The sequence below is a fragment of the Mauremys reevesii genome, linkage group 7, assembly GCF_016161935.1.
Source record: "Mauremys reevesii isolate NIE-2019 linkage group 7, ASM1616193v1, whole genome shotgun sequence".
Classification (NCBI taxonomy): Eukaryota; Metazoa; Chordata; order Testudines; family Geoemydidae; genus Mauremys; species Mauremys reevesii.
Window position 1 is genome coordinate 114,977,399 of NC_052629.1, and position 18,325 is coordinate 114,995,723.

General features: G+C 44.3%; 1 protein-coding gene across 1 annotated transcript in view; it reads left to right on the forward strand.

Annotated features, from left to right (window-relative positions):
- Positions 1-4,958: 4,958 nt before the first annotated feature.
- The window catches only part of PDZRN3 (PDZ domain containing ring finger 3), a 204,537-nt gene continuing 191,170 nt past the window's right edge, over positions 4,959-18,325 (forward strand). The window contains exons 1-2 of the mRNA XM_039481271.1: positions 4,959-5,856; positions 17,556-17,642. Of these exons, the coding sequence (XP_039337205.1) occupies positions 5,140-5,856; positions 17,556-17,642 (804 nt within the window). The 5' untranslated portion in view covers positions 4,959-5,139. The remainder of the gene's footprint in view (positions 5,857-17,555; positions 17,643-18,325) is intronic.

The window sequence follows — 18,325 nt, forward strand, 5'->3', positions numbered from 1 at the left end:
ACATGGCACAGTATGTGGGGTTTGCATGATAATTCAATATATACCTTATGTTTTTGTACAGGTCAGAACACTCACAAACAAAATTCTTCTGGTTTGTGGCTTATTAGTCAGAGCAAAGGACTGGGTGCAAGGTGCTTCCTGAGAGACAGCCTCAGCTGAACTTCAGAATTTGTGTGATTTTGGGCAAGTCGCCTGCTTTGTGCCTCAGTCAGCTTAACTGGGCAATTGACAGCATGTGTAAAAACAAGCAGCTCTCTGAAAACCAGTTCCTGCATTTGATCAAGTAGCTAGAGCACTGGACTGGGATTCTGGAGACCTGGCTTTGATTCTTGGCTCTCAGCCACAGACATCCTGGGTGACCTTAGACAAATCATTTATGCCACCTTGTGCCTCAGTTTCTCATGTGCAAATGGGACTGATATTTCCCTACCTCACTGGGGAGTTTTGAGAATAAAATCCAGTAACAATTGTAGGCACTCAGGTACTATGGCAATGAGAGTCAGAATTATATAAGTATCTAGATAAAAAGAATTGAACGCTTGAGCAAATACACTGCAATAACTATAGCAGCCCAGCAACTATAAAGTGTTTGTTCCAAAGCTTTTCATATTTAACTCTGTCCATATTAAAAATAATATAGAAACATGTTATTCAAAACCAAAAGCATTTTGGGCTACAAGTATATCTATATCTCTCTCTCTCTATATATATATATATGGATTATGGATCATAAAGGAAAGATGTTAATGTTTCTGTTAGGTGGCATATTTCTCCTCATTGCACACTCCTTCAAAAAGCACTGCACTTATTCAGATTAGTGATATTACTTCCTTTTGTTATAACACATCATCAGTAACATGGTTCGTCTGCCTTTTAGACTGTTTTTTTTCTTATTCTATTTTACTCTATTGCAGTATATATAATTGTCTCCTAAACATCTCTCTCCACTCCACCACCAACCCCAAATGCACATGTGTAGGGTGAAGTCCTGACCTCACTGAAGTAAAGATTTTCATTACTTAAATTATTTTGCAAATATATTATTATGTTAATAATTTGTGTTGTGGTAGTGCCCTGATGGGAGCCCCATTATGTTATTCTATAACAACCCTCTGACACTCTATTTGTTCCTCTGTCACTGTAACTATGTTGCATGTCTCTTACTAATGCATGTTTAGTTTCTGTTGCTAATAAAAATGAAACCTTGACACAAAAGTTTTTACTTTTTAGAGGACGATAAGCACACACATCATATAAGAAAATATGGATTGCTAGATGGATCAGAGGCATGCGTAATAGGATATGGAAACTTTCAAAGTTGCAAATTTATATCCAGTTTGGCAGTCACCGAAATTGTGGCTGAGATCCTCAAAGCAGTCTAGGGGATTTAGACACACATCTTAAAAGTTAAGCATGTGCTTCAGTACTTTGCTGAATCAGGGCCATAGTGAGTTACAAATTTCAGTAAGAATCCATCTGATGAAATAAAGAGATAAACCCAAGAAGAAAGTTTGGGGAAGAGCATGCTCTAATGAACAGATTCTATTACCTTTCAGTGTTTAGTTGGAGAGAAATAAATCAGAACATCATGATAATATAGACCCAAATCTGCTATAGAGAAAATGTTGATGCTACATCTGCATAACCAGAGTCACTGAAAAGCTTCTTTTTTTAAAAAAAGGGTAGAAAGTTATAAAAAGGAAACTTCCTTTCAGAAATCTCAGAAGTGAACATAAAATCATGCTTTTGATAGTAACGGAACAAACCAACTTAGGCTGAATGAGTTCAGTTGATAAGCTTTCTGGCCTCACAGAAACACAGGAAGATTGAATAAACACAGCCTGTTGCAGAACACCAGTAAGCACCAACCCAGCTTGACACAAACCCTCTCGTGTTGGAATTATGCCTGGGCTTTTCCCCAGTAATACAAAAAGGTGCCCTGATGCTTATGACAGGACATCAGTGTTAAATGAAAGTGCCCTAAGGGTTCAAGAAATGGTCCCACCCCAGTACCGTACCTCTAATGATGAAAGACCCAGCTAAATGAAAAGGACCCTTCCTAGCTGTGGCAGCCTAATTCCAGCCTTGCTGGCAATTACAGTAGAAACCAAACCTCCTTTCAGTTTCAAACCTCAGCCTTTGAAAAACAACATTAAAGACTCACATTGAGGATTATTTTTCGTCACAGAAAACTAAATTTAAGTGTCTGTCTCAAGTGGCAAAAGTTGCATTCACAGTTTTCTGCTGTGTGTAACGACTGCAAGGAGACAGACTGAACTGTCGTCATCTCAAATTAATTTATAAAGGAAAGAGGTGACACATGGTGGGTGGCCTGCAAAAGCTTTCTTGAGACTTAATTCAATTCATAAATAAAAGCCTATGCACACATAAAAGTACTATTAAAGTGAATCACATAATTCCCCATCAGCATCTGCCTGGTGTGACTCCAAATGAAAACATTACACAAACTCTTGACAACATTTTCCATACAGATATTTGTACAGTTTCTAATAACTTTTAAGAACCCTGGTCCTAATTTCACTCCCATTGAAGTCAATGGAAGTTTTGCACTTGGTTTCAATAGGAGCAGGGGAAGGTACTGTGGTATTAGGATTTTTAAACCAATTCATCTAATCTGTAATAGATATATTTAAGGGAGATAATGTATCTAGTGTAATATTGTTCAAAAGGGACTAGGGACTATAAAAAACATAAAAAAGAGACAGTGTCGGCCCCAAAGAACTTAAATGGTAAAATATTTCAGTAAGACCTTGTCTACACAAGGAAATTGACCAGATAGTTATTGAGGAATAAACTTTGTGAGAGAAGTAATTATTTCAGAATATATTTTGGAAGAGAGTATCCATGAAGGAATAACTATTGCAGACTAGCTTATTCCATAATAGCTATGCTGGTCAATATCCCTGTGTAGACCAGGCCTACACTATTTAGGACCCGATCCAGGATCCACTGAAGTCAATGAAAAGGCTCCCATTGACTGCAATGGGCTTTGGATCAGGCCCTGATAAAGCATGCATTATCAGAACAGGTCATATTACATAGGGACAAATCCTGAAGGTGCCATTCAGATAAAACTCCCATTGTTGAAGTCAATGGGATACCTGCCCACTGAGGCCTGTGTCCCATGCTAACTGACAGTGTTGGAAAACACTCTCCAGTGTTTGAAATGATAACATAAGGATGTGACTACTAAGCTGCAACTTTTTAAAGGTCAGTTCCAGACAAATAATCATCACAGACATTCAGAAAATCGTTCTACCATGATATAATAGTGGGATACTAAAGGTCATCTTGAAGCCTTCGGTCCTAGCTGTGCTCCCACTTTACCGTAAAATAGGGCATACTAAAAGAGCAATCATGGGTAGATGGCAATTCTGGGAGAATTCTACTTTACCATCTGAGCTAGGCAATGCTAATTTATGGCTTTTCCAGTTCTTCAGTGTCAACATGTAATATGGTGCCCAATATTCTGCACAGGACTCCAGGTGTGGTCTCACTAGCACTTTATAGCTCTATATGAAATGCTTTTAGATTATCTCCGGATGGAAACAGTCTTCAAAAGTACTAAACTGTCCTGGGTCTATACACACATAACTCCCATTGACATTAATGGGACATTAATAGACCACACAAACATGGAAAATATGCTCCTTTTTATGAAGATATGAACTGTACTGTTGGATTGTGCTGTTTGTACTCATCTCTTGGAGAGTGTTAACAGCCTAACATCAAAATTAGGTTTTCCAGCATGAGTGCTCCAGCTTCCCCCTCAACCCCGAGTCCTGCAAGTATCTTTCCCAGTCTCTTCCCCAATGCCCCCCATATCAGTTTGCCTCCCCTAGCCCCCACACCAGCATCTGTCCTCCAGCAAGTCCTGCCTTGATATATTCTACACACCTCAATCTTTTTATCCCAGCCTCCAATTCCTGCACTCCCAGCTCCCCCACTCAGATACCTGCCCTCCCTAAGCTGTGTCTCCCCCCATCTCCAGTTATGTCTCCCCTCAAAAACAGCCCTTGCCTAAGTGCCCTGAGAGTGCCTGTCCCTCACACCCAGCTCCTCTCCCCAAGATCTCCCCAGAACCTGGCTAGTACACACCCCTCTCTGTGACTTTTCCCGCCCACACAAGCCTGCCTCCAACTTCCCTTTCCAATCCCTTCAATTTCCCTCTTGTAACTGTCCCATTCAAAAAAAGAACAGGAGTACTTGTGGCACCTTAAAGACTAACAAATTTATTGTAGCATGAGCTTTCGTGAGCTACAGCTCACTTCTTCCCCTCTTCTCTTAGTACCTTGTATCCGCCTCAAGCCTCCCCCCAATCCTCCTTGTCACTCCTCCTCAAAGTCCACCCCAGGACCGCGCTTCTCTCCCCGATACCCCTTCCTCTACCTAGCAGGGCCCCCATAACACTTGTTGCCCTCGCGTTCCCCCCCCCCCACAAAGTCCCCTCGCGACCTGGAGTCAGTCCCCCCAGATTCCCAAGTCCCCCTAGCACCTGCCCCATCCCCAAGCACCGCACCCGGAGTTCTCCACGGTGCCACTCAAGAAGCCCCCCTTGAACCCCCCCATGTCTCCTGAACCCAGAGCAGCTTTCCAGTTCCAGAAAACACAAGGGGGAAACACAGGCACTGTCCTCTGACCCCCATTCTGCGGCTGCCTCCCTCCCCTCTCCAGGCAGCTGGGAACTGGGGGGGGGGGCAGCAAAGACACTGGTGCCTCCTCTCCCCTTGCTAAAAGCTGGGACCACAGGGTCGTTCCCCCCTCCCCCCACGATCGCACCCGCTGCCAGCCCTGAACAAGGGGCGCGGGGAGGGAAGGGGGGGGGGCAGAACTGTGCGCCGCGAAGCGGTGCGCGTTAACTCCAGTCAATGCGGTAGAGAGGATTCCTCCCCAGCCCTTTTGCGAGGAAGTCTCCGGCAATTAGTTGAGCCAGTCGACAGCCCGCAGCCAGCCAGTCTGGGCTGCTCCCGAGGAGCCGCGAGGAAATCAAAGCGCGGGGGCCAAATCCTTCCCCATGAGCTCTGCAGCGCGGGCTCCTCTCTGAAGGGGGGGGAGGGCGGCTGGTGAGCGTGTGACCCCCCCCCTCCAGCCCCCCATTCCGGGTGCCGAGCCCGCAGAATGGGGTTCGAGCTGGACCGCTTCAGCGGGGAGGTGGATCCCGACTTCAAGTGCAACCTGTGCCACAAGGTGCTGGAGGACCCGCTGACCACCCCGTGCGGCCATGTGTTCTGCGCGGGCTGCGTGCTGCCCTGGGTGGTGCAGCAGGGCAGCTGCCCGGCGCGCTGCCGGCGCCTCTCCGCCAAGGAGCTCAACCACGTCCTGCCGCTCCGCAGCCTCATCCTCAAGCTGGACATCAAGTGCGAGCACCACGCGCGGGGCTGCGGGCAGGCGGTCCCGCTGCAGCAGCTGGGCGCCCACGCCGCGCGCTGCGGCTACTCGCCGGCCCGCTGCCGCCACCCGGGCTGCGGCCAGGTGCTGAACCGGCGCGACCTGGACGCCCACATGCGGGAGAGCTGCGAGGCCAGGCCGGTGGGCGTCTGCGAGCGGGGCTGCGGCTTGGTGCTGACCCACCGGGAGCAACGCGCCGGCGGCCACGGCTGCCTGGAAGCCCTCCGGGGCCACAGCGGCTGCCTGCAGGCCAAGGTCGGCGGGCTGGAGAAGGAGCTGAAGAAGGAGGCGCTGCGGGCCGGCAAGCGGGAGAAGTCGCTGCTGGCCCAGCTCTCGGCCGCGCAGCTGGAGCTGCAGATGACAGCGCTGCGCTACCAGAAGAAGTTCACCGAGTACAGCGCCCGCCTCGACTCGCTCAGCCGCAGCCTGGCCGCGCCGCCCTGCAAGGTAAAGGGGCGGCGGTGGGGGGGCAGCCGCCCTCGCTGGCTCGGCCCAGGAGTCAGCGCCCTCAGGTGCTCCGCTCTCTCTGTCCCCTTCCTCCTGCCAACCCCCCTTCCTTCAGCGCCTGCTTTCACCCCCGCAGGGCGCTGATTTGGACCGGAGAGCCCCCCCCCTTGTTTTATCCTTCACCCTGGGCTTGAGCCACAGCTTTGAGGCAGATACACTAGTGGGGAAAAGTCCCTTTGAAAAAAGCATCCAAGTGCCAGACTTTGGGGCTCCTGGGGAGGGGAGGGGGCTGTGAGTGTGGCACCCTGTTGAAAGCACTTTTCTTCTCTTTCCCCATGAGGAAGGTCTGGTAAGTAACCAGGATTTCTTTTTGCTTTGAGACATATTTCCTCCCCCCTTTCTCACCCCCAGCCTTGCCTGTCAGCTGCAGCCTCAGCCAGCTGGCAGGTCTGGGTGAAGGGCAAATATTTACAGCTTAGCTGCTGGCCACCAACTGAAGAAACAGGACCGGCCTTAGAAAAGAAGGAGGGAGTTATCAAAATCCAGAGGGAAATATATATATAGTTCCTGTGTTTATCTCTGTGATTTTTAAAAAATGCTTCAAGCTCTGGCCATGGATTATGTTAAAGTGACACTTATTTCTGGGCCGTTCCCCACACCACATAGTTTGCTCGCCGTTTCTTTTTAAGCCGTTTATTGTTTCCTACCATCTCTGTTTTCTTATGGTATGATTTTATGGCTTTTCACTGAAAACTGGGGAATGACGGAGTTACGTGTGCTCAGAACTCATGGTGCTATTTGATGTGTTTTGGGGAACTGAGGTGTAGGGTGCTAGAGAGAGTCAAATGTTAGGCTTGTCATTAAGAAGTAATTGCTTTGATAAAAGAGCTTAACAAAAAAAAAGTCATTTGAAATATGATGATGAGCTCTGGTCTTTAACTGCCACCGTCTGTTTCTATGTATGTATTTCTAACGGGACTGCCCAGTAGTATCTGAAGATACTATAGGGATGGTCATCTATCCAGGTTCACAATCCCTTTTCTCACTTCCCTTCCCGGAGAACCCTGTAAACACCGCAAATGGGATTTTCAGGACTCACAGTATCGAATCACCAGAAGTCAACTTACTGGGCGTAACGCTAAACCGAATCATTTGCAAAAGACTTTTGGTGACCCAGCACTTTCCAGATCCAGCATTCCATAACCTTAAATCATTCAGAATGGGTTTTCCGTAATAGGGCTTTCCACAGTATGATGTCACTAGGATTAGCCCTTACACAACACAGACACACCTCAAATACACTGCACAATCGGTAGCCGCTAGCAATGAGCTTTCCATGATGTGAAACCAAATAGTGTGGACTTCCTACTGTATGTCCAAGTATGGGCCATCTATTTTGAGCTTTCTTTTTTCTGAACCATCTATAATAGGGATTTCAAACGTTGGATTTACCTAATTTAAATTTATCTTGACTTTGAACTACCTGGAATGGGCTGCATATAAAATCAAGATGACCAGAAGCAGATTCTTCAGGAAGCAGAGTTATACAGCACAAGGTTTCAGTGACCCCAAACTATTAATCAGAACAAGTCTTCCACGTGAGGGGAGCACCAAGAAACCAATTAACTTCACGATAAAAGCACTGAGAACACATCTTGGGGTTTTCACAACTTACCACATCCACAGATGAAGCAGCAAACTTATCAAGCTCTGTTCAGAGAGCTGCACTGACATCTTTGATGCTGCTGATATTCAAACTGCAATGTAAACAAAACTTCTTTTTATAATCTTCTACCCCATTAGAAATTAATGGGAAGAAAAAAGATCAGTGTTTGTCAGATAAAAACAACAACAACATCTCGATAGGGGATATGCTTTTTTAAGTCTGTAGATGGTATCTGAAGACAATGCAGGCTAATAACGAAATGAAACTAATAAAAGAAATCACAGACCCCACACTCAGTGGATCCAAGTCAGATCAAAACTGCCTCTTTTTAAAAACATTCTTTGGATTTACTCAACCATAACCCCTAACTCATAGATCTCTTCCCCCCCCCCCCCCGCCATTTCTTTCATTCTGCACCCGGCTCTGCTCCCTCCACTCATCTGGTCCCCCCTCTTGCTCTGTAGTTGATGGGAAATCCTTCTCTAGGGCTCCCACCATCTGGAATTGCCTTTTTATATCTCTCTACCTCATCAGCTTCATCTTAAATCTGATCCAAAACTCACACCTTTGCCCCCTTATCTGAACTTCTTAATTGCTCTCACTCTGCTGATAACTTTGCTGCTGCATTATTTAGTTCCGTAAAGTGCTGTGGGATGCAAATTTATGAAAGGTACTTGTGACGGGGCCTTTAGGGGTGTCACCTATTCTGCCAGCCTGGGTCTCCCTTACCTGGCCTTGCTGGGCTAGGCGCACAGGCAGGCAGGACCACCCCCAGCTGCACAGGGAGACAGAGATCCGCTCTGGAAAGATTCAACCCCAACACTCTGGTGCCCACTCCCTTTAAGGGGGACAAACCCAAAGGCTTTATGAAATTTGCCCCCTCCCTCAATGTGGAGGGAGATATGCACAACTTCTTGTCCCCCCCCCCCCAGTTAGAAATTACATAAACTAGGTTATGTTATAAACAAGAAATAAGTTTATTAACTACCAAAGGTGGATTTTAAATGAATATAACAGACAGAACAAAGCAGATTACTGAGCAAATGAAACCAAACACGCAAGCTAAGCTCAGTATACTTAAGAAACAGGTTACAAAATGTAATTTCTTACCCTAAATGTTATTTTAGGCAGATTGCGACGTTTCTGTGGTTCAGAGTTCCAGGTATATTTCTTGTCAGAGCAGACACCTGTCTCAGTCTGGACTCCCCCCTGCCTTCCTTTCAGGTGGTTTTAGCAGTCTTTCTTCTTGGGCAGACAGTCCATGGGGAGGAGGAGTCCAGTTTGCCTTCTTTCCCCACCCTTAAATAGGCTTTACACAAGGCAGGAATCCTTTGTTTCCCAAGCTTGACACCCCTTCCAGTGGAAAGTTACAAGAAGTCCCAGGTAATGTTTAGTATCGGGTGACAAGACCTGATAGTTTCACAGTGTCCATGAGTCAGTGGCAGTATGGAGCATCCCCAGGAAGGCCAAGCCTTTTCACAGACCATTGTTCTTGCTGATTGGCCGTCCGCCCTGTCTGGCTTTTCCATTGTTGTACCTGAAGTGTTAGCAGTGGGCGTCACCCAAAGTAGCATAGTTGAAATACAGATACATAGTCAATATTCCTAACTTCAGATACAGAAATGATACAGGCATACAAATTGGGTAATCATATTCAGTAAATTATAACCTTTCCAATGATCTCTTAGAAGACCAATCTTGCATAAAGTACATCTGTTATGTCAGTCATATCATAAGCATATTTTCATAAAGAATATGGAATGAAACGTCACAGTACTGTTACAAATAGATAATGTCCACAGTGTGTAATTTCCAGCGATACTTTTATCAAATCTCTGGATGCAGCTGACTAACATGACTGGGTTCATTTTCAGCCCTGCTACAAAAAGGCTGTTGTGCAGTTTTCTGAAGCGGTGCGTAATGTGAAGAAAGCCAAAAGGTGTTGTGTCACCACAAACTTGTGGTCTAGCGGTCAGTCAATTACATGACTTTCATGGCATTTTGGGCAACTTTCCAATGTTAATAGTTTCAGTCTGCCCAGTGTCAAAACAAGTACAATCAGGAAACATGCATCTTTGTGCACTAGAGATTTTTGAAAAAGACCATGTTGACAAGGTGATCACCTACTGCAAGAGATGTTGCACCAGTTTGGGATGTGGCTTGCTTCCAGATTACTAAATCCTGGATTATTTATTCAGACAATGATGCCAGCATAATATATGCAGCACTGGATGGTGTCTATAAACACCTTCTGGTCCCAGAACACCTGGTTTAGGAGTAGTAAAATATAGAATAATTGACTTCTCCATTTGATTCCAGGTTCAGAAATAACTGTGCCCAGTCAAAACATTCATCGTCATTACCAATATTATTATTATTATTTATACCTGAAATATTTGCTATAAACTGTAGTTAATTGGTCAAGATTGAAGCCCTCATTGCTCAAATAGAATGGTCATTAATGAACTGTGTTAATGTGTTTGTGCACATTATATTTGTTCCATCTATTTATTTTGCAATGGCCTGAGTTCTCTGTGCAGGTTAGTTAAAAATAAACGTTCTGGCGTTCCAGGCAGAATTATTGCTCATTGGTAGTGATGTGGAACCACTCTAGATAGAAGAGAGGCCTCCACACCATTCTATTGAAAGTATGAATCAATGGGGAAATTAAATGGTGGTTTGAGGATGTCCACAGGGCCTTCTATACCAGTTGACCATCATGATGGGATTGCACTAAAAACAGGTCAACTGTGTGCTGTGGAAGGAGTTTGAATAGAATGTCATATGGTGGGGGAGGGGAGAGTGTGCTGGGAACAGAGCCACTGAAGCTGCAATTATGTAGATCTAGTGGCTCAAAAACCTGCATAGGAGGAAATATGGCTGTGGACTGTCCATCCACTGAGGAAAGGGGAATTCTATTCTCCCTCCTACATATAATCCCAGCAGAGATCCCTGCACAAAGCCCAATTAATCAGGCGTTTTAATCTATTTTATTCAGGCTCTTATACCACCTGTGATAAATGAAGGAGGGGGCTCCCTTTTATAGACACCCACCCAGCCAGTTAGCTATAAAGTCCCTCTTGGTGGCTGTTCTCTGCTTGCTTTACCTGTAAAGGGTTAAAAAGTCCCCCAGCTAAAGGAAAGGGAGTGGACACCTGACCAGAAGAGCCAGTGGGAAGGCTAGAACTTTTTTAAATGGGGGGAAAAAAAATCTTCTCCTTTGTCTCTGTTGTGGTTCTCCAGGAATGAGGGGAACAGGGAGCAGTTATGCTATGAGATGCTTTAAGCCAGGTATAATCATAGATCATACTTAGAACTACTTATTTGGAACCCCCAAATGTGTAAGTAGATCAGGAATGTTCAGAAAGACACAGTTAGGTTTATTTCTGTTTATTTCTTATGGCTAGTGGACTCCTCTGTGCTAACCCCAGATGCTTTTGTTTGCTTGTAATCTTTAAGCTGAACCCCCAAGAAAGCTATTTGGGGTGCTAAATTTTTGGAATTGCTCTTTTAAAATCTAGCAGAAGCCTAAGTTCCAGATATATTTTCTTTCTTTTTGTTTTTAATAAAATTTACCTTTTTTAAGAACAGGATTGGAGTTTTGGTGTCCTAAGAGGTTTGTGCATATATTAGCTGGTGGCAACAGCTAATTTCCTTCGTTTTCCTTCTCAGCTCTTCCCTGGAGCGGGGGTGAAAGGGATTGAGGGTGCCCCACAGGAAGGAATTCCCAAGTGCTCCTTCCTGGGTTCAAAGGGTTTTTTTGCATTTGGGTGGTGGCAGTGTTTACCAAGCCAAGGTCAGAGATAAGCTGTAACCTTGGGAGTTTAATACTGGAGTGGCCAGTATTAATTTTTAGAATCCTTGCAGGCCCCCACCTTCTGCATTCGAAGTGCCAGAGTGGAGAATCAGCCTTGACACCATCTGATCTACATAGTGTCTGAGCACCTTCCAGATGTGCATTAAGTTGCATGACTTGCATGTGTTCTTCCCCCCCCCTCTCCTTTTTCATCCTTGAGGAGAAAATGTGAGGATTTTTTTAAAATATGTATGTATGTATGTATTTATTTCATGTCTGCTGTGCTGTGTGTTTTTATTATTGAAAACAAGGTCTAAGAAGTGTGCCTTGCATTTGGAGAGGCAGGCATTGAGGTTTGAGGTGGCGAGAGGTGAGGGCTTTTGTGTGTGTGGGCTTGGCTACACTTGCAAGTTGCAGCGCTGGTAGAGGCTTTCCAGCGCTGCAATTAGTAACCGTCCACACCTGCAAGGCACATCCAGCGCTGCAACTCCCTGGCTGCAGCGCTGGCTGTACACCTGGTCAGGTTGGGGTGTAGCGATTGCAGCGCTGGTGATCCAGCGCTGCTCATCAAGTGTGGACACACACCAGCGCTTTTATTGGCCTCCAGGGAATAAGGAGATATCCCAGAATGCTTTTAACTAAATTACTCTCTTTGTTTTGTTATGCAGCCTCTCTTTGTTTTGTTGTGAACTCCGATCGTGAACTGCTTATCTTAAAAAAAAAAAACACTGATCACAGCAAACAGGAGCTATCTGTACCTGGCTGTGAACGATCAAATGAGAGGCAGGGAGTGAATGTTTGCTTGACAGAGAAACAGCGTTGGATGCAGGCTGTTTGCAATTAAGACTAAGGGTTCGTGAACATTTTGTGATTTTTCAATCCAGGAAGCTAACACACAGTGTTGGCTCCAAAAATCCACTCTCTCTCTCTGTTCCCCGCTCCCTGTCACAGTACACCACCCTCCACCCCCCTTTTTTGAAAAGCACGTTGTTGCCACTTGAATGCTGGGATAGCTGCCCATAATGCAGCACTCCCAACAGCGCTGTAAATGCTGCAAATGTGGCCACACACCAGCGCTGGTAGCTGTGAGTGTGGCCACACACCAGCGCTGTTCCTGCACAGCTGCATGATCAGCGCTGTAACTCCCAGCGCTGCAACTTTCAAGTGTAGCCAAGCCCTGTGTGTTTGAAGGAGAGGTGGTGATGTGTTTCACCCAAAATGAATATTTCGTTTGATAAAGAAAGTCAGTCTGAATACATCAAAGTCTGAATACATCTAAAAGAAAAATCTCAGGCTATTTAAACTGTGCTTGATCCTCACTGAAACATACCATTATTCAAACCTATTGATAAAGTTGGTCACATTCTGCCCTTGCATGTAGGCACATGGTTTATGCTGAAGTCATTGGGAAGAAAGGAGCAAGGATGAATTAACAAGGTATTTTTGGAGCTGAGTCCTAGGCCACAGAACCCCCTCCAAACCGGAGGCTGTGCTGCAGTCTGACCTCCTTCAGAGCCCCGTGAAAAAGCCACACACTAACAGAAACACTGAGGATTACATTTTTAAAATGTACAAGTAGCCAATATCCAGAAAGGTGAGAACAGAGATCTCTTGTTTTAACTCCTATGCACTTTTATTTTACTGTATTCAAACCTGCATTGATACTGCAGTGAAAGGGAGTCCATAGGTAGGTAAAATGGATATGTGACAGATCCTCAGCATAGATCCAGTCAAATCAATGAAGTTGTCAGTTTGCACTAGTTGAGGACCTGGTCCGTAGTACTGGGGTCTTTATGAAGGCAGTATCCTCCAGAATTTTAAATTATAAAAGGCAACCAAACTACTGAAAACTACAGTTGAACCTCAGAGTTATGAACACCAGAGTTACAAACTGACCAGTCAACTACACACTTCCTTTGGAACTGGAAGTACGCAATCAGGTAGCAGCAGAGACGACGACAAAAAAAAAAAAAAAAAAAAAAAAAAAAGCAAGTACTGTACTGTTAAATGTAAAATACTAAATAATAACGGGAAAGCGGCATTTTTCTAATGCATAGTAAAGTTTCAAAGCTGTATTAAATCAATGTTCAGTTGTAAACTTTTGAAAGAACTGTAACGTTTTGTTCAGAGTTGCAAACATTTCAGAGTTACGAACAACCTCCATTCCCAAGATGTTTGTAACTCTGAGGTTCTACTGTAAAAGCAGATTGTTTTTCTTAGAATGTGTTCCTGACTGTACAATTTGGCATAGTTCGGTTAGCCTGTATTCCTCTTATCAGGAGGCATAGGCGCCAACTTTCCCCAGCGCCAGTGGGTGCTCGCGTGCCCCCAGCCCCGCCCCAACTTCACCCTCTCCCTGCTCCCATTCCAACCCCTTCCCCAAAGTCCCCACCCCAACTCCGCCCCCTCCCTGTCCCTATTGGACCCCTTCCCTAAATCCCCACCCTCGCCCCGCCTTTTCCACGCGCGTGTTCCCAGCAAGCGCTGGGAGATGGGGGGGGGGGCAACGCAGGCACGTGGCGCGCTCAGGGGGGGAGGCGGAGGTGAGCTGGGGGGCGAGGAGCTGCTAGTGGGTGCTGATTACCCACCAATTTTTCCCCATGGGAAGCCCTGGAGCACCCACGGAGTTGGTGCCTATGTCAGGAGGAGTAGAGTTTCTCTGGTTGGTAAGAAATGTCTTCTTAGCTACAGCATCACTAGAGAAATGAGGAAGCTTCTAGAGTATCGAATAAAATGCAGGAGATAGTTTATTACCTCCAAAATATTTAGGTGGGAAGTACAGTAATTTCCAGAATTATGTTTAAGAGCTTTACTCAGGGCTTGTCTACACCATGCAGCTTTTAGTGACAAGGCTGTGTCAACACAGCCTTGTTGCTAAACGTCAGCACGTGTAAACACTTTGTTGGTACTTTTGCCGACAAAATATTTCCAGCCCTGCGAGCGGCTTTAGCTTTGTCAGCAGGAGAGCGCTCCTGCCGACAAAGCCGCGTTCACGCGGCTGCTTGTGTCAGCAAAACTTTTGTCTTTCACGCGGGGTGGTGGTGGCTTTTTAAGTACCCATGAAAGACAAAAGTTTTGTCGACAACTTTGCAGTGTAGACGAGCCCTCAGGTGTGGAAATACAGCATGCCAGGAACCATCAGGTTTGCTGCAGAACCAGATGATATAGGCAGGGCTGGGATGCTGGCCATTACATCGTCAGTCATTTATAATGGTTGGTTCACTGGAACATAAGACGTTTCAGGGAAGAAGAGAAACTCACCAAGCCCTACTAGCATCATTCTCTTTGTGGCTTCATGAATGTACATAAAAACATTTTTAAAGCCTCCCCCCCCAAGCACTGAGATATGAATCTTCAAAAGTAACAAAATATAAACGCAACACATTGAAAGGTCCCTTGTGCTTAGATATTTTAGCACATATGGTAGAATAATCACTTTGCATTGCCATATGCAATTCCTTACTGTAATACTACTCTGCTGCAGTAAAAATGGTGGACAAAATATGCAAAGCCATTAGAGCTGGTCAAGAGTTCAACAGCCCCTTACATCCAAAGTTATACACACAAGAAGACAGAAGTATTTGGAACATATTTTAAGAATGAAGCTAGAGAATGTGCCATGGCAGGCGTGCTATTGGGCAGCTGGAGGAAAACACCAACGGGGTATGCTGCAAGAGTCCCTCTGTCAAACACGACAGAGAGAGGGAAAATTTATGGGAAACAGCAAGGAGGACATGCAAACAAAGAGTAGCCTTGAGTAACAACAGGGATGGCAGACCTTGTAAGTGACGTCTGAAGGGGCAGGAAAGATTCAGATTCAGATTAGAGTTGGTTGGAGTTATTTAAAAATTACCAAGGATATTTTTCATGAAGAAGTTTGAAAAAAATTCATTATTTTTTTTTTTACCATTTTTCAAGCTTGCTCCAAAATCCTCCTGCATGCTTAGCTCAAACTGTAGAAATGGGAAGATTGGGGGGAAAACAACAGTGAACACCTTTCTCCTTGGTATTAAAAGTATAATGTCCACCCCAAAATCAGGAGTTGTAATGGAAGTACTTAACTCAGTTTTAATCACAGCAACCCTTCTGAGAGCAGTATGGTCATTGTTTCTTTCAATTTCCCTCCACAGAGTAGTATAAAAGAAAGGAGAGGAAAACTGCTTTTGTGACAATGGCATACCTGTCTTTCAAATGTTGAACTTACCAGACCTTAAAAGTGGTCTCACAGGACTGGAAAGTTTTCTCCTTGAAATATTATCTGTTGTCTGGGTTTGAAGATATCTTTAAAAACACCTAGTATGTCATTCCTCCATGCAAGCCTGATTCTGATTAATGCTGAATATGTGCACATCCACTTGAAATCAGTGGGAGCTGTGAATGCTCAATACCTCCTGGGATCAGGTCTCAGCCTACTTATGTGATCTTCAGGAAAGAAAATGAGCACATACAACTGAGGAATATTATAGGCCAAATTCTCAGCTGGTGTATGTTGATGCAGCTCCACTAAAGGGGTGCTTTTGAGCAGCTGGGGGGGGGAAAGGGGTACACTGCAAGAATCCCTCTGTCACACTACTGGGTTAGTGGAGCTCTGTCAGTTTACAGCAGCAGAAAATTTGGCCCCATCATTTTTTTTCCTGCAAGAGTGATTCAGTGATATTGGATTGCTTTGACATTTAGACATTTATAACATTTGATTGACCACTTCAAACTGATATGTGAAAAGAAAAATGCACAAACTAAAAACATCTGCATTGAGTTGCTAAGTAACTGTTGTAATTTATGTCATTAATTGGTTAGGAAAACCAGACTTGTAAGTATCAGAGGGGTAGCCGTGTTAGTCTGTGATGGCATATATTACATTGGTTGACGTGCAGGTGAATGAACCGGTGATGGTGTGGCTGATCTGGTTAGGTCCTGTGATGGTGTTGCTGGTGTAGATATGTGGGCAGAGTTGGCATCGAGGTAAGATAACTTCCTCAAATTCTTGTGTGTTCATAACTTTTTCACCTTTTAGTTAAAATAAAGCAAGAAATCTGCAGGTAGCAATGTTCAAGTTCTGATAAGAACTTATCTATATTTAGACACGCACCATATCACTCTGAATATCTGCACAGTCTCATCTCTGAAACCCTTAAGATATACAAGTGAGGGGTCCCCCGCCCTGCCGTAAGGTGCTATTATTAACTGTTGCTTGACTGAGACCGAAATTAGTGGATTTTGAAGATTCAAATTCATCATTAACAGTATAGGCATTTAATTTTGCCTTCCATGTAATTTGACACAACTAAGAGCTATCACAATGCTTCAACTTATCCGTGGAAAGGATGTTATTATATAAGCCAATGACGTTTCTATGTTTGGGAGCAACCTTGGGACACAGGACAGGACAACAGATCATGTTTATATGGAGTATCTCCTTCACCTCTTCTCTATTGCACATCATACATAAAATATATCTATTATTCCTACCGGTCTAATTAGAGACATGCTACTTTAGGGTTTTCTATTTGGGAGTTGGGGGAATTCTCAGTGAAGGAGGTTTTCTATTATTATCACTGTCAAGCCTTTATAGATAGGATCCGAATTAATTAGAATCTCAATGGAATTGCTCTTTCTAATACTCTATTTGAACAACTGTTAGGAGTCTGGTGCTTTTTCTCAATTCTACCTGCTAAATTCACAAAAGAATTGCTGTTTCATAACACTTCATGTCTGCTGCTGCTTCGGATCACTCATAGTTTAGGACAACATAATGTAATCAGCAAGATAAAGAGTGGCAACATAAAAATGCTGTCCCAAGAATCAATCACAAAAGAATCAGAGACAGCAGACTATAGGTGACCCTGAAGATTTTTACATACCGAATATGGTCACATCAGATAGCTATAATTACTACATAGCATATGGACATTTTTTTTTATTCCATTAGGCTATAGACCTGAGCCACGTGACACAGCAAAGGGTTCTCATTGCTCTAGCTTGCAAAATAAATGATGCATAAATCTTAAATTCTGCATTTTCAAAAGAGCTCAGCACTCAGCAATTCCTATTGAGAACAATGGAATAGATGGAATGTGGGAACAATGAGAGTGCTGGGTCTTGAGCTCTCTTGCAAATCTGGACATAAACCGCTTCCCCTGGAATTCATCAGCAAACTAAATATTTAGATGGAAGAATGACTCATCCTAGCATCTGACTATATGCACGTGTTTTGAATGCTTTTACCTGTTTTCCTAGGGTGAAGAGACTAAAGCACTGACTCTTGTCCTTCATCGTGACTCTGGCTCTCTTGGATTTAATATTATTGGTGGCCGGCCATGTGTGGTATGTTAAAATGTGTTTGCCTTTTCTTGTTAGGGAGAGCATGCAGATCAATGTTTGGAGAAAGAAATGCTGCTGACTACATATTTGGCTCTGTAGGAGATGGTTTCATGCCTTATATTCAAACCGACATGGAGTGTCTCCTTTTCCCCCCATATCACTGTTTTTCATCCATGATCACAGGTAGTTACACTTAAGTGATACGAATGTGCTGTCACATCTGGATTGTGCAGACAGTGCTGAAGCACATAAGCCCATTCCTACAAACCACGGTCCTGTCAATACATAGTCCCATGAGTTCAGTGCTGACAGGATCGGGTCCTTTAACAATTTGTTTCAAACTGCTTTTGCCGTTGGGGCTTCAGAAACTTACCGTCCTTTCCATCAGACACTAAACAGCCCACTGTACTGTGGAAAGGATATAATTTAAACAACCCACAGTCTGCTCAGTACTGAACTCCTTGATTTCAGTGGAAGTTTTGCCTGTGCGAGTGTCCAGGACTGAACTTCTTACAGGAACACTTATTACTATTTTTTTCCCCTTGATGTTGACTAGCTGGATACAACATCATGTGACCTGAATTAGGTCAGGTGGTGGATTTTAATTTGTCCTGTTAGTTCAGAAAGGAAACAGCGTAACTTTGATAGAACAGCTTCTTTTCCTCTCAATAATGCCACAGAAATTT